Source organism: Hydra vulgaris, chromosome 08 (genome assembly GCF_038396675.1).
Source record: "Hydra vulgaris chromosome 08, alternate assembly HydraT2T_AEP".
Classification (NCBI taxonomy): domain Eukaryota; kingdom Metazoa; phylum Cnidaria; class Hydrozoa; order Anthoathecata; family Hydridae; genus Hydra; species Hydra vulgaris.
In genome coordinates this window covers 18324817-18349393 of record NC_088927.1, presented here as the reverse complement: position 1 = coordinate 18349393, position 24577 = coordinate 18324817, and the positions used below count along the sequence as shown (strand labels likewise).

Genomic DNA, 24577 nt, shown 5'->3' with positions numbered 1-24577 from the left:
ACTAAAAGCACACATGGATATTATTAAATTTAAATATTGGGATATTATTGTATTTTAAATATTATTCAAACATAGTTTCATGTTAAAAACAAATACACTGTTTTATGAAATTTGTATTAAGATGCAACTATATATTATAAAAATGTTTTCTCAAGTTTTTTTGTGTTTAAGAATTAGTTTGCGTAACTTTACTTCTATTTCTTTATTTATATCTTTTAAATTTTTGGAAAAGTATAAAATCTCTTGTTGTAAAAAGAAACTACTTAGGTCTTTCATAAGTTTTCCGCGATAAGTTTTCAATGACGAAATGTGATTGTTTGCAAGATCTAACAATATGGAATTCGATTCGTTGTTAGTTTCATCGTTGAACTTATCCAAAAGTTCTAAAAGAGATGTTTTTGTAGCAGAATACGGGTGTTTTTTAACAATGTCTTCTATTGAAAAAAGTTTACTATGTGTTTGGCTAAATAACTTTTCGATTGCTTTGAACATCAGTAATTTGGTTACCATTGTGTCCGTCCTAGCGTCATGCAAATTTGCAACAGATTCTTTCTTAAATACTGAGTCTTCTTTTGTCTGGTTCTCTTTTTTGTCAAATATTTTATTAACATCATTATGAGTTATGACAATGCTCAAGTAATTCGCAAGTGACTGCAAGCTTTGTTTACCGCAGTTTGGAAAAGCTTTAATAGTCAATTTGTGTGTATCGATTAAGGTTATATCTTTGCTAGCAAGCAAGTTTGCCCAAGTCTTTCCGGAACGTGTAAACTCTGCAAAAAGACAGTTCCAATCAGACCACACGCTATGCGCACATAAATATTTTGTTTCACCAATGAAATCATAAATTTCTTGAACATAAGAAGCAAAAGTATTTTCTTTGCTCAACATCTCAGGACTAATATGGTGAATTTGAAAAGCCTCCATCTGAGCTGCTTTTGGCATACAAGGATTAATATATTTGTGATTTCAATAAGACTTGATTTGGTTTCAATAAGATCGTTATATTTTATTTTAAGCATTGCAATCTGAACTATACGATCAGTAGATGGATAAAGCCCCGTAGCTTCAATGTCAATGAAAATAACATTTTCTAGAAAATATTCACTCGGTTTTGAATTTGTTAATTCAGCCATTCAATTTGATAGAAAACATTTACAACGAAGCTTTAGTTAATCGAGTAAACTGACGTTTTTTTAATTCGATAGAGAACACTTACAATGTAACTTTAGTTAATAAAGTAAACTGATAAAGAACGCTTACAACGTAGCTTTAGATAATCGAATAAACTGAGGTTTTTTAAATTTGATGGTGAACATTTACATCGTTGCTTCAGTTAATCAAGCAAATTGATGCTTTTATAAAACGTATAATAAATTATGCCTTTTTTAAATTATTTGAAAAAGCGTATCGACGCATTGATAATATTTACTGGTTTTTAAAATACTTTTTAACAAATTTACTGTCACAATGACGCAACTAGCATATTTTCTAGTTAATTGTAAATGTTTACTTAAGGGTGTTTACTCAAGCATAAAATGCGTACGTATGTATTTAATAAACGCGGTTATTTATTTCTAGTGTACACACATAAACGTCTCAATGCAACAACGGCATAGAACAAAGAAACTCGTAAAAAAAAAGCCAATAATTTTAAACAAATTCGATTGGTTGTTAGTGGCAACCGAACAACTTTATTTATTAGTATTTAATTTATGCAAACAAAGAATTCGTAAATAATAGGGTTTATGAAAATTAGGGAAAATTAGTTTATGAAAATTAGAGAAATAATAGGGTAATATGAAGCGTCTGTTAGTTTTGCAGGAGATATATCCATACAATAATAACTTGTGTTGGTATATTTATAAAAAATATGTTTTTTTAAAAGCAGTTGGAATGAATTATGTAATATATATTTCATTTTGCCCTGTGCTAATAACAAAAATATTTATCTTAATACATTACTGAAGTCATAATAGCTAATTCTATCGACTTAATGTTCAAAGATATAATTGTTTTTATAACAATAAGTTAAATGTAAATTATCAGGGTTCCCACAGAAAAAAAAAAATCGAAGTTCCAGGACTTTCCAGGACCATTTTCCTACTTTTCCAGGATTTTTGAAAAAAAATTCCAGGACTTTTCCAGGATATTTCCCTGAAAAAAAAAAAAGTTTCTCGCCGTGTGGGCGAATAGTGTAAGAATTGCCACATCGATTTCAAAGCATCATTTATTTTCCAGCCACTTGCTTTTGCACCAGCTTTCAAGCTTCCGTGAATGGTGTGAAGACCACATGTTCCTATATCAATAAGAGGATTTAGTTCTTCCTCTTGCCTTTGTTCACTGAAATTTTTGAGAAATAACAAGTTGACATTGGGACCATCGGAAGACACTTGTAAAATCTTTGCTTTGTCAATTTCGGATACACCACTGAGAAATATATTTAAACCATCCTCAGCAGTGGAGCGTCCCATAAACTCTGAATTAAGATATCGAGTATTAACGATGTCGGATTTTTCATTACAAAACTTGACTAAAAGATCCTTTTGTCCTTTTTGAAATATTTGATTAAGTGATTCGTCAAACGAAATAGTGTAATATGGAGCAGTTGAAAGTGTCAATAATAGCTCACTTCGAAAATATGGAGCAAGTGCATATGTAGCCACATACCCGACCTTTGTTCGACCACATTGAAATGTCTTTGCAATATTGCTATCAGGGAACATTTTTCTGAACAATTCTCCAAAATTTGATGAGGTATTCATTGAATGCCTTGAATAGACAGTATTTAAAACCCAGCGTATCTCAGCTTCAAGTGTCAATGATCCTATAAACAATTGATCAATTGTTTATGATTTGCTTGATTGTGATATAGCTTAAGAAGAAGTTTCTAGAATAGGAGGTGGGGAAGTTAAAGGTGATAAATACGATTCGATGGTTTGCTCTAAAGGTTTTCTTTGTATATGCTTTTTGCTTCTCATATGCGATGTTAATGCAGCCTCTCCCGTGTTAGATAAATTAATTTTACTAAAGCAATAGATACACTTGGCCATTGTTTCATTTATCTTCCGAACCCAAGGTTTAACTAGATTATCATACAACCATTTTTCTTGAAATACACACTTATTCTTAGGCATTTTTTTAATCTATTACACTAAAATAAAAAACATTTTGAAAAAATCAAAACATAATTTTAAAAACTGACTGCAATTTAAACTACGCTATACACATTTAACTAATTTAAAAATATGAAAAACTCTCAATCAATCATATAATTCTTATCATGTCAAGCATTTTTACAGATATATTAAGTAGAATTTAATTAATCTTTGAATTTAAAAAATTCTAAGACTTTTCCAGGATTTAAGAGAAAAAATGAAAATTCCAGGACTTTCCAGGACTGTTGGAACCCTGATTATGTTATTCTTAAATTATTGTTATAAAAATAAAGAAACCAAATGTCAATTAAAGTTTACTACTGATTTAAAAACGAGACGAGTATGAAAATGAAAGTAACTTATTTATAAAGTTTACCGCATCTGTTTTTTAATTGTTTACGCATTCTGAATAGAATAAATTATTTTTTTAAGATGGCCGAATAAGTCCCGAGTATTTCAAAAAATGCTACTTAATACCGCAAACAGTTTTTTGAATTGAGTTAAAAGTTATGATTGTTTATGCAAAAACGACTTTAGTAGAAAAATTAACACTACCATAGTTTATCTGAATCTAACGTGACATTATTGTTAAACATACACATTTAGGTGTGGTATTGTAATTAATAACTTGTATTGTATTGCGGTATTGAAAATGATAACTTCAATTTTCATAAAAAAATGGTTTTTCATGGATAATTTTCCCAAATCATGTCTGATTATAAATATCAAGTTACATTCATTGAAAACAATCACCAAAACGTGCTTTTATGAAAAAATCAAATACATAGACTTATCTATAACCGAGCCCCAAGGCACTTTATGTTGAAAACTACATCTTTTCTAAATAAAACTACGCTTGACGATTTGATATAGTTGCATAACTTTTACCAGATTATAATAGTGGCTAAAATAATCTTTCCATACATACCAAATATGTCATACTTTTTGATGAAAAAACTTATTTATATTGTAATTAAAAAAAAAATATTTTTGTTCGGAAAAACGTGTACCATGCTTAGTTGCATTGAGGTGCGTACAAGTGTTTATTGAGGTTTTGCAAAAAGATTTACGTTAGGGTTTTTTTTTCTTTTTTTTTAGTTCTATTTAAACTTATTATGTTTATTTGACTGAAAATTTACAATATTAAAGACTAAGGACCAGCAAAGTCGGTTTTTCAAGACCTGAATTTAACTGACAAGGGAAAAAGATCATATGCGTACAACGAATTTAACTGAAAGACTGTTTTTCAGTTAAATTTCAGTTTAAATGTTCATATTCGTCTTTCAAAGACGAACATGAACATTTAAACTGAATTTGGATTTAAACAATACATTAAATTTTAATTGAAAGAGAAATTTACATAAAAAAAAAAAAACCAAAGTACTTTTTTGAATCATTTTTTAAATAATTTTGGTTTTGTTTTAGGTGCCCCCTAGATGTGATATTTCAGAATATGTAAATGTTCTTAGTGAGTTATTAGAAGTATTAAAGCTGCAATAAAAAAAAACTGAAAAAAAAGATACCAATTTGCCTTATTACCATCGATATATTGTTTTGCAGTTTCAAAATACATTTGACCAAAAAGCAATATACAACATAAAATTGTTTTATCAAGCTTTAGTATTAAAAATTTACTACAATTAAAAAAAATTGCTGCAGTTTATTTACAGAATTGTAGTTAACTATTTACAGAATCGTAGTTAATTATTTACAAAATCGTAGTTAATTATTTACAGAACTGTAGTTAATTATTTACAGAATCGTAGCTCATAGTTTACAGATTTCTAGATAATTATACTAAATGTGTGTTTGGTGAGTAATAGATAGAACTATCAGTTTTCAAAGTTATTAGGGTAACTTTTAATTAAAATTACTTCAAGTGCGTTGTGGATTTCAAAAAGAAGATAAAAATTTCTAACATACATTTGCTATTGATTCAAACACAGAAGGAATAATGTTGAAATGACCTGTATTGTTTATTCCTATACCATATGAAGAACAAGGAATATATTAGTGAACCGTATTGTTCCCTCCTGTTTAAACGTCGACATTATTATATTGATTTTGAGCCAGCCCCTGTACAACTGTACTTTGAGTTTCTGCGTGAAATCGCACAATAGTAGGTGCCAATTTATTGAAACTAAATATGCAAGAGTTCTTTTTATTTAAAAATTAAATCAAACAATTAGAAATAATATTTTTTCATCATGAAATACTTTCCGCTCCCATTGATTAAATATTCATTAAGAAAATCAAAACTACCGTTTATAAATAAAAAAAAATCCTTAACAAAACCGTCATTATAAAGCTTGAAATCTACATTTTAAAGCCTTACCGTTTGCTGTATTGATAATATACCGGAAAAAAAACGACTAAAAACAAGATGTATGCAGCTCCAAAAACAATTAAAATCATTGATCGAACTGATAGTTGTTTACCTTTAGTAATAAAATAATAAGAAAGAATTAAATGTGTGCTTAATCAAGGAATACCTTAAGTACAAAACAAAGAATGAGGAATTATGATGTGCGTTTAATCAAGGAGTATATTAAGTATATAAGAAAGAATTAAGAATTATGTGTGCTTAATCAAGGAAGTAGTTAACTTTAACTATAGATCTTTCTATTTAAACTAGGGATGCGCCGAACCCGGTTTATGGCCGAACACCGAGTCCGATCGTTCGGCCATGAAATTTTACCGAACACCGAACGGTTCGGCAACCGAACCTTAACTATTTTTGAAAAAAAAAACTGTTTTGAAAAATTGTGTTATTAAACATTTAAAATTTTATTGTGTTATTAAAAATTTAAAACATTAGTAAGGGTTTATAAATTTTGTTTGAAAAATTATAAAGTAACTTTGAAAAGTTAATTTATTAATGGATAATTGTTTGTGGTGTAAAGAAAATATATGTTAACATTTTTATTTGTAATGTAAATAAAAATGTTAACGATTTTATTTTGAAAAAAATAATTAATACAATTGTTAAAGTTAGGTTGTATAAATAAATGTATAACCTATAACGTATTGGATAAAATAACATAATATGTAACATGTTGGTTATATTTTAAGATATGTTCACACAGTTTAAATTTAAAATGCTTTATTTTTGGTTGAACTTCTTTTTTATAATTTAGAAAAATATTTTAATCTTGTAAAAGTATAAAACAATGTCTTCTGAAAAAATGTCTTTTAAAAGTACTGTGTGAAAATACTTTGAAGTTTCTAAGAAAGACATTCGTTTTTGTATCTGCCTAATATGCAAAGCAATACTCTCTACAGGTGGGAATTGTCCAAAGACATTTACCATTAGTGTAATTAGGCGCCATTTAAAAAAAGCACCTTGTGCAGTATGTATTGGCTGAAAAAGAGTCTGATAAAAAAATTATTGAAACATCGACTGTTTCTACACCAAGTGATTCGGAAATAAAAAAACAATTAACATTAGTAGAGAGTATTAATAAAAAAAAGGTTGTGGAGTATTAATGACCATAGAGCAATCAAGATTCACAATCGCATTGGAGGAATGATAGCATTGGATATTCAACCATACACAATTGTAGAAGATCTTGGTTTTAGAAAACTAATTGAAGAGATATGCCTTAATTACCAAATACCCAGTTGGAGTTAGTTTAGTAAAAATATTGCTCTACAAATATAATGTAATCTGTTTAATCCAATCAAGAGTAATATATCTTCTACCAGTTATATCTCCCTTACAACTGATATTTGGACAGCAAATAGTTTAAATGTTGCCTTCATGAGCATGACAGCACACTGGCTCAAAAATGAATTTTCTTAACAGAGAGCAGTACTCAGAGTTATGCATTTTCCAGAAAGTCACACAGGAAAAAATGTAAGTGAGTATTTACATAAAGGTTTGCTAAGTTTTGAAATTCCACACACAAAAATTCACATTGTTTTACAAGATAACGCTGCCAATATGGTAGCTGGCGTTAGAGGCAGTGGTTTTAAGTCAATTCCATGTTTTATACATACAATACAGTTATGAATACACACTCAATTTTGTAGCAACAATCTGTGAAAGAAATTTTAGTTTGTTGCAGACGTCTGGCAATACATTTTCACCATTCACCAACAGCAGCAGCAAAATTAGAAGCAATTCAAGAACAACTTGGTACAAATAAGCATAGGTTAATACAAGATATTAATACAAGATGGAATAGTTCCTACAATATGATTGAAAGGATGCTCGATCAAACAGTTCCTTTGGCAACTTATGCAGCTGATCATGCTACCCAATCAACATTAAATTCATTCCAATGAGGCTTATTAGATAAAGTTTTTCATATTTTAGAACCATTTAAAACTTTACCCGTTAATCTCAGCAAATGTGAGGCATTTTTATCAGATGTTATTCCTTCGATTGTGACTCTTAAAGTATTTTTTAATCAATCATTAGTTTGTGAGGCTTTTTTAAGAATAAATACTTTAGTTGAACAATTGAAAGATTCAGTAGACAAAAGACTGAGTATATTTTTACATGATAAGTATTTGTCTTTCTACTTTTTGTGACCCTAGATATAAATTAATGTATCAAAAGGAAGATAAAAATGTAATAAAAAATTGGCTAAATGAGCAGATGCAAGAAATGCAGCAACATAATTTAGAACTTGAACCCTCTGATTCTGATTGTGAAGAACCCACAGCAAGTGACACAAATGAAGTGTTTGTGAAGCCAGTGTATCCAAAATTTAATGAATGTTTTCGGCTAATTTCCTAACTGACAAACTATAAGTGAATGTGATTCCAATTTTTCAATTACTAAACATAGCAAAAGGTTTAAAAGATCACACTCTAATGATCAACATGGAGATTGAAGAGTATTTAAAACTCCCTCTTGTTATGGAAAAACAAAGTCCTCTTTTATGGTGAAAAAATTGTAGTAACTCTTTAAATAATTTAAAGAAAATAGCCCAAAAGTTTCTTTCAGCACCACCTTCTTCTGTTGAAAGTGAAAGACTTTTTAGTACAGGTGGCAAAATCATCAGAAAGTGGTAAAAAATTAATGTTTATACATTATAACTTGAGGGCAACAAGTGATAATTGATTTTCATGCTTTTGACATTTTATTTTTCTAAAATTATTGATTTTTGACTGTTATTACTATTACATATATATAATAACAATTATTATACAATAATAACAAAATACTTAATTGGAGCATTATCATGAAACTCTATAGTAATGTTTTTCCCTAAGTTTGTTTCTTTTAAATATTTTTTATCAGTTAAACCAGTTGAGTAGCAAGCTTGTAAGAAACTTTCTCTGTAGAGAAATTTATTTATTTTACCACAGCAACAATAGGCATCACGTTTAACAAACTTAAGTTCAATAAAATATCGTTAAAATTCCTATTTGTTATTTTAAGATTAACAAATAGTGATTTTATATTATCAGATTTTTGTGATGATTTAAAATAATACTCAATTGATGCAGGGGTATTTATTTTATAATTATTTTAGTTAAGTAGTTTTGAGTTTTGGTAAATCTGTTATTCCATTTGGTCAGATTAAATTTATTCTGTATTGAAAATACATAATAAAATTTAAATACATTTATAAAATCTTATGTCCTTCATGAAATACATTTATAAAATCTTATGTCCTTCTATGTTCAATTGGTACGCTTTTTTTAATAAAAACTTTATCCAGTTAAACCGTAGCTATGGTACGAGTTAAATTTTATTTATATTTAGATAAATGAATTCCAAATTAGCAGTATTGGCCGAACATTTGCTAAGGTTCGGCCTAACCGAACATTCGGCAAAACAGCCGAACGTTCGATTTTGCTGAACCTTTGGCGCATGCCTAATCTAAACCGTACATCCAAGTTAAACTTCTTTATACGACTATGTCTTGTCAAGCGCAAGTATTTGTATTTATCTACATATAATTCAATCCCACCAAGCGCAAGTAAAATATGGAATAAATTTGGTTATAATTTTTAAAATTTAAAGTAACTATGCAGGTGTTAAAATAAACAAATTAATTTAAAAATGCGTTTTATGTATAATACTAAAGTTAAGCAAAAAAGATGTTTATTAAATAGAAAATAGTTTAATAAATAGGGGTAAATTTCGGCTCTGAGTATATAATATATATATATATATATATATATATATATATATATATATATATATATATATATATATATATATATATATATATATATATATATATATATATATGGTGTACCGAAAAAAACCCATTTTTTTGAATTTATTTGGTATCCCCAAATAATCTCTGGGTTCTTCACTGTGTGTATATATATATATATATATATATATATATATATATATATATATATATATATATATATATATATATATATATATATATATATATATATATATATATATATATATATATATATATATATGGCTATTTCCACGATGGAAGAGATAAATTTCGTGTTTAAAAATTTCTTTTTTCAAAAGGTTTCATTTCTTTAATTATAGTTTAAACACCTTAAAATTATTGTTAAAATAAATTTTGAGTAGAAAATGTTTGTTCCGAGTAGATAAATTTGATGAATGTTAGCAACTGTTTGTTCTTTTTATTATTCGAAAAAGTGAGTAAAATTTGAGGGCGAGTTATTGCAATATTTTAAAGAAAACATATCCATATTTTTGTTTAGAAAGAATCTTTGAGATTACATATATGTCTTGAGTAAAAAAACTTCTACTCTTTAAAAATAATTCAAGTGTTTTTTTGTCACACATCTGCAAAAATTACGTTGCGTCACTGAACTAAAAGCTATAAAAGTTTAATTATCGCAATGAAATTATGCTTTATGGCGAGGTTTTTTTAGAAATTATATATTTTAATGTAAACTTTTAATCATTACTAAAAAAAAAATTGGTCAAAAAGCATTGTATTAACATATAGTTATAGTTTAAAAGCTGTTGCGTCACTGAACTCATCGAATGGATAATTAGCGTTTTATAAAATAGCGCGGTAAGGAAGTCAAAATATCATCCAAAAGTTCAGATTTTGTTGTGGGTTTTCAAATTTTTCAAATTCGAATAAATTTTTGGATTTTAGTATTGTGAAGGGCTATTAGTAAATATTAGTAAACTTTTGGATTTATGTTAACATTTTCTTACAAAGTTGTAAATTTTTAAGAAATGGAATCAAAATAAGAAGTAAAAAAAAAAACGTTATGCAGAATATCAAGCTAATTATGTTTCTCGGAATGTTGATAAAAAGAAAGAAATGTCCAGAGTTAGATCTAAGAGATATCGAGAAAAATTGAAAGCCGATCCTAATAAAAAAGCAGCTTATGCTGCTAAAGGAAAAAGTAAGAGTTTTAAAAAGTCGCGCTTTAAAAAACTTTTAAATCATTATAAAAGACCAAGCTCATCTTTTAAAAACGTTCAACAAAGAGTAAAGGCATTGAAAAAAGTTTTAAAAGCACTATCAACTTCAAAGGAGAAACAATCTGAAATTCTTTCTATTCTTTCAAATAGCTCTGTTTGTAAAGATAATTCGGGTCTACCTCCAGCATGTTCAAAGCTGTATGGTCTTTCTGAAAGCGACGTTTTAGCAGTTGTAAACTTTTATAATGAAGATGAAGTTTCCCAAATATCACCAAACAAAAAAGATGTCACTCGAATTCAATTATCTGACGGAAAAGCAAACAATAATCAGATACGTCATTTATATTATACGCTAAAAGAAGCTTTCGAGTTATTCAAGGAAAAGCATCTGCACATAAAAATTGGACTCAGCAAATTTTGCGACCTTCGTCCACGCAATGTAAAATCAGTTACAAAATATCCGCATGTTTGTGTTTGTAGTTTGCATAAAAATACGCGATTTGCCTTAAATGCATTAACAAAATCAATTCAAGCGCCTTCAATCAAAGTTGGATCTGAAATGATAAATAACTTTGTTTGCGAACCGTACACATACGATTGCGCCTATGACAAATGCGTTGCATGCAAAGGTATGAAACAGTTCGATAAACACTTGCAAACTGTTAATACATTTGGTTTCGAAGTATCCTGGGACGAGTGGAGAAAGCCTGAAACTAAAACATATGCAAACATTGAAAAAATTTCAAAAAAGTCTACTGTAACAGAACTCATCCAACACATATCAGCGATGCGTGATAAGTTCGTTAAACACGCATTTGTAAAGAAAAACCAAATAAACTCAAGGAGGTTTCGATAAGTGTTAATTCTGAAATTGCGGTAATCCAAGTTGACTGGGCTGAAAACGCTTGGTGTTTCTATCAAAATGAGCCACAAGCGGGGTATTTTGGTCAAAATCAAGTTTCTATCATGACCCTAGCAGTCTGGAACATTGAATTAAAAACATTTGCCACAGTTTCAGATTCAACTGATCATTCTAAGTCTTCCGTTATACCGTACATTGACAAAATCCTTCACTTTATTCCTGATCAAGTCAAAGAAGTACACATGTTCAGCGATAATGCCACTTCTCTGTTCAAAAACAAAAGCATTATCGCTGAAATGGTTGTGTTTGAAAAACGTTTTCATAAAAAATTCTCCTGGCATTTCTTTGCAGCGATGCACGGGAAAGGAGTGGTTGATGGAATAGGAGCTACTGTTAAGCGAATCGCAGCCCTGAGAGTTAAAACTAGTCAATACAAAATCAGGTCAGCAGCAGATTTTGCGTTAGCATTACAAGATTTGCAAATATCTGTAATTCACATGTCAGAAAACGATACAAGACAACAAAAAAATGATATATCAAAATCACAATATTTTTATGTTCAGAATGATAACGTTGTTCCGATGCTATTTTCACCTGAGTATAATTAAAATTTATTACAAAATAACAAAACTTTTTAAAATGATTTTAATTTCGTCTTTTTGTTTCGTCACTGAACGTTGCGTCACTGAACTGATAGTTTTTTTTTCTGTATAATAAAACGATATGAAAACTTTATCGTTTGTGGCTTTTTTTATGACTACCTTATTGCCAAATGAATAAATTACAACAAAAAAATCTAATAAGTCAAGCAAGAATTAAAATTTCAGCAAAAACTCCATTTAAAAGTATGCTGATAAAAAAACACTTTTTTTCGCGTTGCGTCACTGAACTCATGTTTTAATTTTTGCTATGTAGCAGTGTAATGTTAATACAATTGTCTTTAGTTTATATTATAAAATTTTAATTCAAGATTAATTTAGAGTATTAAAAAATTATTTTTGAGTTATAGAAAAACTTCTATTAAAAAAAATCTCTCCGTATGATGCGTCACTGAACTATGGAATTGGCCATATATATACATATATATATATATATATATATATATATATATATATATATATATATATATATATATATATTATATATATATATGTGAAAAACATGGAAAAAGTAACAAAGTTCCACAAATTTCTAAAACCCGGTTAATTAGATTTTTCAGATTTGATCAGTTTTAATTATCTCTAAATATTAAATTCTGAATACAAATTACAATCCACATCCACTTTAGACTGGTTTATTAGCAGAGAAATTAATGAAATAAAATACTGCAATACGACTAAAGTTCTGCGGTTTTTGTTATATCAGAATTTTTCCAAAATAAAACACTAGGATTTTTGACTCTTTGTCATTGATTAAAATACGAATTATAAACAAAAAAACATATGAGCAATTAACATTTAATTATCGTAATGTTATAGTTTGTGCAATGTTAATGCTAGCGAGGACTATAACTCTTCAGAGTACACTTTCTGGCATCTGGCACTCGCTTTCTGTGATCCTCAACCACCTGAATTAACCTCTGCATTTCAGATTCATTCCTTGTAATCGATTCATTAAACATCGACATTAAAGCCACAGATCGTTCGGCAGCATCATTTACTACTTTCAATGAATATACTAAATTTTTTCCTTCTTGGTATTCTGGGGAATCATTCCAGGTAGCTGGATCGTTGTTGAACAAAAAATCAATATCAACCTTCATTGACCGCAACGCACTTGCTGAAACTGATGTCGTCAGCATGTCCAGAGATTTCTTCTCTAGACTTTCAATGTTCTTTAATTTGATCAACCTTTCAGACCAGTTCTCACCGTGAAATTTCATGTTGGAAATCATTTTTCGCTTCTCTTCCGTTTGAAGTTTGTTTGAAAACAAAGCTAGTGGGACCAATTCTGGTGAAAGGTACCACAAATGGTTTTGAAAGTTCTTGACTGCTGCTTCGGAAATCGTTTTATTCACAACTGCAAACTGCTTAAGTTGCTGAAACAGAAACAAGTCATTAACTGGAGCATCGCTGGCATTTGTGCATGATATCCAAGATTTTACATAAACCAGACTAGCAAATAAGCAAAATTCACAGAGATTTTTTTCCTCTTTTGTGGTCAACTTGAACTCTTCACGAAATAAATAAATCTTAAAACAATAAATAACCTTGGCCATCCAGCGAGCCATGTGATAAGCACCAGGGATCTTGAAATGATAATTTTTCTCTTCTTGATCAGGCAGTTTTCCAAGTATTAACAGACAGAGATCCATGATTTCTTTGTAGTCATCCCTTGGCATTTTAACATGCAGGTTTTCTTTAAGGAATGCAATCACTTCATTTTGTAGTTCTTGCACCAGGGGTATTTTCATTCGAATGTCATCCAGAGGTTTAAAATTTCCTTGATTAACTTTGGGCCAATATTGCTGAAATCTCTGGAAAAGAGGTATGTTGGGACCAGATGATGGTCCAAATAGTGATCCAAACACTCCTGCTACTATGATCTCATGAACATGGTGTCTGCAAGCCAAATATAACAAATTTCTACCTATATGTTTCTCTAGAACTACACATGCACCATTTTTTGAGCCAGTGTTAGAGGCTGTAGTATCAAAACTCATTCCAATAACATCACCAATTATGTCCCAGAAATTAAGCAGATGAATAACTGCTTTTGCTTGGGCTTCTCCAGTTCCAGCTGATAGTTTTGCTATTCCAAGTATTTTGTCAACATTGTGACCTGTCACACCTACAGATAGCCGGTCAACATTTGCCATCCCAGTGGACGATTAATGGTGGTTTGTCCAAATCGCAGAATTCAGTTCGAACAGTGGCTTCAATATTTGATCGATGATAGGTTCGTTTTCTACGGACTGTAGAACGTGACAATGATCCATCATCGAGGTTCTGTCCACCAGCCCTTGCAATTGCTGCTGCTAGTATAGTAAATTTTGTGTCAGATAGATTAATTCTGTCTAATGTTGATGAAACATCAGGCGAGTCAAGAATTGTATCTAAGATACATTGTCGTTTTGGAGTACTTGCTAAACTTGATTCAGCTGACCCTGAAGAACTTGCTTTACTGACTTGTTGTCTGTAATAAACAGGGATTTCTATCTCAAAATCTCTATTAACCATTTTGTCATTATCAACAGCATCGTTATCGTTGTCATCACTATAACTTTCGTCATGTAAAGGTTCAATAACAGGAACTATTGCACTCGCACCAGATTGTCTTTGCTCTTCTTTTAGCTTTCGTTCTCTCTCTGCTTGTTTCCTTGCTTCATTTCTTTCTTCTAATTTTGAAAGTTCTTTGTCCTCTCCAAACATCACCATTTTTCTCTGACATCTCTGATCCAATAAAAATTCTTTATCTTCTTCAATTCTGATCATGGTTTCAGCATCCTTGTGAGCAATGTCAAAAAGTAGGCCAATGGTGTCTGTAAATGATTTCTCTCTCGATTTCTGAGAATCTGACAATCTGGATTTTTTTTTTTTTATTAATTTAAATTCCTGGACTAAAGTTTTCAACTTTAAGACTACATTCGGATGAAATGCTGTCGGAATACGGGCTTTATTCCAAATAATAATCAGTTCATCAACAGTTGTTTTAAGACTTTCAGGCACTGACTTTTTGGTTGAATTAAGATGATAAAAAAATGTTTTTAAAACATCAGATGTTAAGGGAAGAACTTTATCTGGAAGATTTGGCTCTGGTTGTCCAATTAAAAAGATTTTGGTTTGAAGTCGTGTAGAGATAGCAACACGAGATGATGCTGCCATTTCAATGATAACTGAAATATTATGAGAAAATCAAAACTCAATACCATATTATACAAACTTATCATTCAGTTGTTGGTTTATGCAGCTGCAGCAATATATTATAATAATTATTACTAAAGAAATTAAATCAATATTTTTAAATTAGAAATTATTATTATCTGCACTTAATAACAAACAATACACTACCAGACTACCATGCTAGTTTTCTGTAATAGGTTACTAAGGTTAGGTACTATCAAAATATTAATACATTTGTTGTCAAACTGAAATTCCAAATAAAAATAATATTTATACTTGTAAACCTTTTTATTCTGTTTGAACAAATTCTAAATTAAGTTAAATAATAGTATTAAAATTATGAATACAAATTTTAACAAAATGATATAAACACAGTTGTTTTAAACACTAGCAGACATTTTTTAGTCTGGTGCCCTGATGACAGTTAATCTGCTGCACTTTAATTAATCTATATAGCACGCAATCAGACAATATTTCAGTGGAAAAAATCTAACTAACCAGGTTCTAGAAATTTTTGGAACTTTTTACACGTTTTTGACGTTTTTCGTAAAACTTTATGGTCATTGAGCACCCCCTAAACATTATCTGATTGGAAAGATTTTTTCCACAGTCAATTACTATGTCAAATGGCACAAAATAAACAACTATGCATTCAAATCCGAGAAAAATTTTTTTTCTCCTGTGTTCACATGAACAGCCCTAATATATATATATATATATATATATATATATATATATATATATATATATATATATATATATATATATATATATATATATATATATATATATATATATATATATATATATATATATATATATATATATATATATATATATATATATATATATATATATAGAACCCTTAGATGTTGTCCGCAAGTTTTTTCCATATTTTGTTGACAAAAAGTAAAAATTAAAATGCAAGACCGGAATTTTTTTTTTAAATAATGATAGACTGCCTGCCCCAACCAAACCCTCAGTCGATGTAGCAGCACTCCCTTGCGGGTCAGGCTATTTGTCAGTCGATGTAGCAGCACTCCCTTGCGAGTCAGGCTATTTGTCAGTCGATGTAGCAGCACTCCCTTGCGAGTCAGGCTATAAGATAGTCGATGTAGCAACACTCCGCGCATGATTTACAGTAAAAAAAATAAAAATAAAAATATTTTATTAAAAAAAATAAAAATAAAAACATTTTATTAAAAAAAATAAAAATAAAAACATTGTTTATATTGTTAAAAACATTCAAAAAAAATAAAAATAAAAACATTGTTTATATTGTTAAAAACATTCAAAATGTTTTAAAAACATTCAGAATGTTTTTAAAAACATTCTGGTCAATTAAATTTGCGTTTTTGTGGTTTTTTTAAAAAACGATTAATTTGTAATTAAATTAATGGTTTTTACTTTCGTCCAACACGGAAATTTTGGACGAAAGTTAAAAGTAATTAAAAGTGACGTATATGTTGGCGTAAGAACCACTTTTTTCCTTCCGCTCTTCCCAAAGCCAACAAACTATAGATCTATATATATATATATATATATATATATATATATATATATATATATATATATATATATATATATATATATATATATATATATATATATATATATATATATATATATATATATATATATATATATATATATATATATATATATATATATATATATATATATATATATATATATATATATATATATATATATATATATATATATATATATATATATATGTATATATAGTAGGGTACATTTTTAATTTGTAAGAAAATTTTGATGGCGCCACTATATGTAAATAATGACTTTAGGAAAAAAAAATTGAAAAAAAAAAAGTTATAAATGAGCGGGATTGCAGTTTTCGGAAAGGTAAAATTGATCATTTATGCATAAGTGTAAGGTGGATTAAAATTTTTATATTATTGAAATCTGAAACTTTTAGATTTTTTTAATATAATACCATGTGTTATGAAACGTGAATAATTTTTTTTTTAAATAAATATTAAGTGCGTTAAAAGATTACAATAAAAGTGTTAAAATATAATAAGACATACAAATTTAAAACAATCGAACTTTCATTGTTTAAATTACGTCATTCAAAGTTCAGAAAATCTAACTATAATAATTATTTTTAATTAGATGGTTTTAAGGGCAACCCATGAGTCCTTACAAATCGGAGGGGGATTGTACAAACGCCATAACAGGTTCAGGAAAAGATAGAGGTTTTCTATCAAATCTAGAATAAGGAGGAAAGGAGGCAATTATTCTGGTCTATTTGTATGCTGCATTGTAATAAATTACCATTGAGGCATATAACTGTTAAACTACACGCTCCAACTAATTCAAAGAATTGTTTTACTGGCCCTATTGTAAAAACTCTATCTAAAATTAATGGCATAAAAAAATTGAAAAGTATGTTTATTTACAGACCAAATTGACATAAATTTTTCTAAAGCAAAGTGTAAAAATATTTACCATAGCAGATGGCTTGCAACAACAGATGGACTTTCATTTTTTTTAAACGAGTGAGCACACGTTTACTAATAACGCTTTTTAAAAATTTCATTCAATCGTTAAATGTACCCATTTAACGATTTAATGAAACAAGTACATTTTCATATGTAATATAAAGTAAAAGTAAAGCACAGTATTGTTAATGGCCATGTCACAAAGTAACAATCTTGTGACTGCTAAAATGACAAGATAAGGAAATTCTAAACATTGCCACACCATACATTTAAAATGAAACTTATTTTAACCTCTCCGAATCCAAACTTTGAACTCTTTTATTAGACTCAGATGAAGAAGCGATGAACTAGAACTTTGAAGAGAACTTTGAACTCAGATGAACTTAGAACTTTGCACTAGAGACACACCTGTAAGCTATTAGCAATGTAAAACTATTTTCAGAATGCCAATAATTTCAAGGGGACAGACGGCATCTGTTTAATTCATGACATTTGTTTTTTGTCATTCGTGCTGATTTACTATGTTTTCTTTAATTGCAGTAATATTTTGTGTTAACTATTGTGATTTAATTACATTAGATTTATACAGCGTGAGGCAAAATTAACTCCCTTATTTGGTTTGCTTACAATTTTGAAATAAATGAAAGATTTGTGTTATTTTTCAAACATGTTTATTTAGCATTTAAATTCTTTGTTTGTCAATTTTCAAAAATGATATCAACTATATGTCCTCCTTTAGCGGTTCTACACAGATCAGCTCTTTTTATTGAATTTTTCATTACTTTTTTGAGTATTTCAACTGGTATGTTTTCTATTTCTTGTCGAACATTGTTTTTCAGTTGATCAAGAGTTTGTGGTTCATTCATGTACACCTTTTCTTTTAAATAACCCAATAAAAAGAAGTCTAGAGCTGTTAAATCAGGTGATCTTGCAGGCCAATGCAAATCACCAAAACGAGAAATTAATCGCCCTGGAAAAAGGTATTTCAAAATCCGTGTTGTTTCTTTGGCTGAATGTGGTGTGACACCGTCCTATTGAAACCACATATTGTCCAGATTTTGTTCTTCCATTTGTGGCATTAAAAAGTCTCAGATCATTTGTCGATAATTATCACCAGTAACAGTTGTTGTTTGTCCATTTTCGTCTTCAAAAAAATAAGGTCCATTGACATTTTTGGCATGAATAGCGCACCAAACTGTTATTTTTTGTGGATGCAATGATGCTTCATGAATGATTTGTGGGCTTTCACTTCCCCAGAATCGAGAATTTTGTTTGTTGACACGGCCACTGAGATGAAAATGTGCTTCGTCACACATGATCATTTTTTCACTAAAATTATCAATTTCTCTCGCAAGATTCAAAATGACATTACTGTACTTCGAATGCTGATTATGGTCTCTGGGCAATAGCTTTTGCACTAACTGGATTTTGAAGGGAAAAGGTGTAAATCTTTTTTCAAAATTCGCTGAAGAAAGCGCTGAGAAATGTTTAATTGTTGAGCACATCTTCTTGTTGATGTTTTTGGTGACTCTGCAACACTTTCACGAACACAAGTGATATTTTCTTCAGAGCGGGCGGTTCTTGGTTTTCCTGAATGGTGAGAGTCTAAAGTTGTTCCATACTGTTCAAATCGAAGTGATAAAGCATGAATTGTTTTCTTAACAGGTGTTGATTGATTACGATGTCTTTTTCGATATTCTCATTGAGTTAACACAACTGACTTATTTTTTTGAATAAAAATAGTCATGATTTTAAATAATATTTACGCATTTTGTATATTTTGTTTCAATATTTTCTATACTAAAAATTTTTTGTCTGTTTTAAAATAATTTTTAAATAAAAAAAAATTGTCTTAAAGTTCTAAATAACAAAAAAGATATCAGTTCTGAAAAAAAAAAGCAATTGTTCAAGATCTTCTGACTGATAAGCATTATTCAATAAGTGAAATATCAGGAAAATGTGAGATGTCAGGACACACTATGAACTGAATCAAAGACAAATTAAAAAATGCCTTCCCATGAGATATTTAGAGCCAAGGCAAATGCAATCAAAAAAATAAAATTACATCAAGGAATGAGAGAAAGCTAGTGAAAATAGTGGAAAAAAAAAAAAAAAGATTTGCTACATATTCTGCAAATAGCAGCAAGTTGAATGAGGGGGACTAAATGTGGTAACAATCACTTTTCAACAATGTTTGCATAGATTAGGCATCAGAAGTAAAAGGCCAGCACAAAAGCCGATAATAAACAATTCTCAGAGAAAACAGCACCTGGATTGGGCAAAAAAGTAAAGCAGTTTTACTGTTGATGACTGGAAATCAGCAAATCATTATAATACAAAAATAATTTTTTTTCCCTTAATATTCCAGTGTTTGTATTTAATGATTTTTTTAACTTTTTTTTTTCCAGGTATGCTTCAGCGATGAGTTTACCATAGAAACTATGACTCAGAAGGCTCAATATGTAAAAAGAACTTCCAATAAAAAATTTCACAAAGATTGTTTAATCCAGACAATCAAACATCCTCTTAAAGTCATATTTTGATTGGTCATTAGTGGAAAAGGCCTTGGTCGACTGTACATTGTGGATGGAATATTAAAATAGGACCAATACAAAAGCCATTAAGACCTTTCTTATACCTCAATTGAAGAATTGGTTTCCAAATAAGCAGAAAATAATTATTCAGGTTCAAGCCCCATGCAAAACAGCAAAATCCATTAAAAAATTATTGACGCCTCTGAAGATTTCACTATTTGATTGGTCAGGGAACTTCCCAGATCTAAACCCCATTGAAAATGTATGGGAGCTATTAAAGGGAGACATTTCGCTAGAAAAGGTCACAAATAGGGCCTAATCGATTGAAAATGTTATTTAGCATTGGGACCATAATGCACATTTGAAAAAAATGAACTTAAATTGCATTTATAGCATGCCGAATTATCTTTGTGCAGTTATAAAAAATAAGGGAGGATCAACAAAATATTAAAAACTCATGTTAATAAACATATTCTTATAATTACTTTGTGTAACTTATGTTAATAAATAGTTTTACTTTATTTATACATAAAATTTTATAATTTTATACATATATATAAATATATATGAATATATATATGTATATATATATATATATATATATATATGTGTGTGTATATATATATATATATATATATATATATATATATATATATATATATATATATATATATATATATATATATATATATATATATATATATATATATATATATATATATATGTATATATATATATATATATATATATATATATATATATATATATATATATATATATATATATATATATAAATGTAATAGTATAGATTAAAAAATAGTGTATTTAAAAATATGTTAATTAAATGTATATAAATAAATATAAAGTGGGGTGTGGGCAAAATACTAAAAAAAAGTTTATTGTTGAGTAAATTTGTAAACTATGTAGTGTAATTACCAGATTGTCATCATAAAATAGATACATTATTGACCCATATGAGGGTTCATACTATGGTAATTGACTTTATGAATGTTTTAAATCACTGTGCTCTCCTGGGACCCCATGGGTAAATTTAGGTTTACTCTATTTTTTATTTTATTCAACACTTCTAAAAACCCCAGTCAGAGACTAACCCTCAAAATCAGAATCAAAAAAACTACTCCTGCATTAAAAATCGTTATGTTGAAACATTGAAAGGGCATACTATAAAGCTAAATACCCTAACATTGTACCATTAAAATCTTAACATTCTGTATTTAATAAGCAAACAAACAGAAAAAACAAGAACAAACTTAAGCAAAAGGCAAACTTAAAAACACAAAACAAGATAGCTTAACATAATGCATTAAACTGGTTAGTTTGGCCCTGGAGATGACTTTGGCCAAAAACAGGATTTTTTATTTTATAATTGTTTATGTTCAGTGCGATGAGATAATTCAGTTTTGTGGAATGTTGCAGAAAATTTATTACTTATTTAGTATAACTTAGTTAACTTAAGTCTTAGTGACATCCTTGCAAGTAGCAAATATTTATATCAATAAATTAAGATATGTTGAATATTAATAAAATAAAATCATAATCAGTTATCCTGTATACAACTTAAGGTGCATAGTAAAAGGGTATTCAGAAAAAAAAAGAAGTTCTATTGAGCCTGAACTCAATAATAATTTGTCAAGTGACAATTGGATTCAGGCTTTTATGGGAAGACATGCAGATCTCACAGTAAAACTTGTAACTTAAAGCGCAAGAGAGCAGAAATAGGAGTAACTGTAATAAATAACTACTTGATACTACTTGTATAGATACTAGATAGATACTACTTGTATAGATACTAGATAGATACTATTTGTGATATTTTTTATCAAATTTTAAGTTTATCAAATAAAATAATTAATAATATGTAAAACTATCATGAAACCAATCTCAGTGATAAACCAGGTAAAAAAACAAAAAACAACAACAATAACAACAAAAAACAAAGCTCAGATGCATATTTATATTTTGATTCTTTTTGAAAATATAGATAAAATACAAATGCAAAGACAAAATAGATAATTATGTTTCCAAAGGCATCTTTAAATAGAAAAGTTATATTCAAGTTATAATTACATTAAAAAACTATTTACATGAGAACTATAAATTTTTGCTCTTTTGATGTCAAACTTTTATTTTTTAAATTGAAATGCTTGTGAAACATAAGATAAATTGAAAAAACTGTTTTTTTAATTTATTACAATTGATTTATTAACACTTTTATCTTTAAGAGTGATTCAATTTTTATCTCCACCAGTTTTTAACCCCATACTGAAAAGTCATTCAGGAGGTTGTTTGAATTTTTCACTTACAATTATTTTTTTTTAAATCAACTCTGTTTTTTGGTACACATTCTATCAAACCCCTATCAATTTTTTCAAAACTAATTAATTAAATCTGCAATACTCATGCATTCTTGCCTTAAGTTATAAATTTTTTTACATTCAATTACAGCAGAAAAATAAACTTTGTTTTACACTAATTCTATATCTAAAATTTTTGTTCATTAAATATGGAATACTCTTTCAATGTTAGTTTTATCTTTGCCAAACTTGAATCTTTGCAATTAACTGAAATAAACAATCAAGTTTTTGTTCAGGTATTTTTTCTTTTTGTCTAAGTATTCTTTTTTTCCATCTCAATCTACTTTTAGACAACAAAAATGTATAATATGAATAAATATAGTATATGAACAATATATTTGTTCATATACTATATATTTGTTCATAATATGAACAAATATAGGTTAATCTTTTTCTTTTTAATTCTGATTCACTTAGAACAAGTCTGTAAGCAATCAGTATTAAGTTAGGAGTTACTAGAAAAATAGAATAGAGTTAAAGTGCAATCAAAGGGTTGACAGAAAGACTTGAGAAGTTGTAGGTTGTACGAGTTAGAAAAACATGAAGATGAGAGAGAAATTCAAAGGGTTAAAGTCCAGGGAAAAAAATTAGATAAATAAAAATTTTTAAAGCATCCAGGAACAGATACAGTAAAAGTATGTATATATGTATATATGATACATATGTATATATGACATACATGTGTATATGTATATATGATAAATATGTATATATATGCTGAGAAACAAGTTAAATATGAATAAGTTTTGGTTGAAGAAACTGGAAACTAGCTCCTTTGAGCAGCAACCATAATAGCATTTGTAGAAAAGAGAAAGAAACTTTAAGATAATGGGAAAAAGGCTCAAGCGTGGCAGATATAGAGCAGGTTTGACTAAGCTTACAATGCATTTTTGGAAGAGAATGAGCATCATTAAAAGAATCAGCCCAAATATCAAAACAGTATTCCAGATACACCATATAAAGCAAAATTATTGAGAAAAACTTTATTAAAAGTTTTAAAATAATTCGGCCTTGTCCTTGGTAAAAAGATCAGTCCCATGAATCAGAGATGGAATGTTAGACTTACCGTTAATGATGCTGTTTAAAGTTTTCCAAAACTCTCTAAAGCTTAATTTCTGAAATAAAATATGAGACTGTAAACTGCAAATAATGGAGCTTAGCAATAATAAATAGGCATTTGTTTTAAAGAGAGTTCTTAAGAAAGTTGTTTTTAAAAAAAGATGCACAAGAAGATGAAAACCATTTCATCTTCTTGTGCAACTGCACAAGAAGATGAAAACCATAGAATAAGGCCTGACTTGGAACTGCCTGGAAATTATGTAGGAAGTGCATATATAAGCGGAGAGAGAAAAGATATCAGCCAAAAAACTGCTACAAAAAAAAATCAAAAAAAGAATACTAGTCAGCTTTAGTAGTGGGATGATAGAGTGAGTCTGAAGAACAAGTACAAGATGAAAGATTTATACAAATCATTGCATGGTTGATACTACCTAGAGGAAAACAAGGAGAAATTGAACATTAGCTAGGGTCAGAAACAAGACACAAATCAAGAAGAGAAGGTTATATTATATTTGTCTGGAAAACGAGTCATAAAGCTCATATCTGAGTAAAAGATTGAGAAATGCAAAATTTGTGGGCTTTAGTGCCAGCTGGTTCAGTGGTGTTAGAGCCATACCATTCAGTATGATGAGCATAAGTAATTATTAACAACAATATTGGCAGAGGGATAACGAGAAAGGCTATGGTAAAAAAAAAACTGCACTCTTGTAGATGGTTATATCTAAAAGAGTGAGATCTTTAGTTAAATTAAAATTAAATAGTTAAAGAAAAGGGCAATCATTCCATGCTCCAGTTATGTAAGATGTACAAAATTTGACGTGTTGCTGTTGTAATTTTTCTTAGTTGTTTTTGTTTTTTGTCTCGTATGCCAAAACATTTTTTTTTCCAAAGAGTTCCAAAGAGCTGATGTTAGTAGTTCCAAAGAGCTGATGTTCAA

The 24577-nt window shown here is 28.8% G+C and overlaps 1 protein-coding gene across 1 annotated transcript in view; it reads right to left on the bottom strand.

Moving 5' to 3' along the window:
- Window positions 1-4681: 4681 nt before the first annotated feature.
- The window catches only part of LOC136083666 (multiple epidermal growth factor-like domains protein 6), a 92762-nt gene continuing 72866 nt past the window's right edge, over window positions 4682-24577 (bottom strand). Inside the window, exons 10-11 of the mRNA XM_065803204.1 lie at window positions 5491-5593; window positions 4682-5295 (exon numbers count right to left, since the gene is read on the bottom strand). Of these exons, the coding sequence (XP_065659276.1) occupies window positions 5193-5295; window positions 5491-5593 (206 nt within the window). The 3' untranslated portion in view covers window positions 4682-5192. The remainder of the gene's footprint in view (window positions 5296-5490; window positions 5594-24577) is intronic.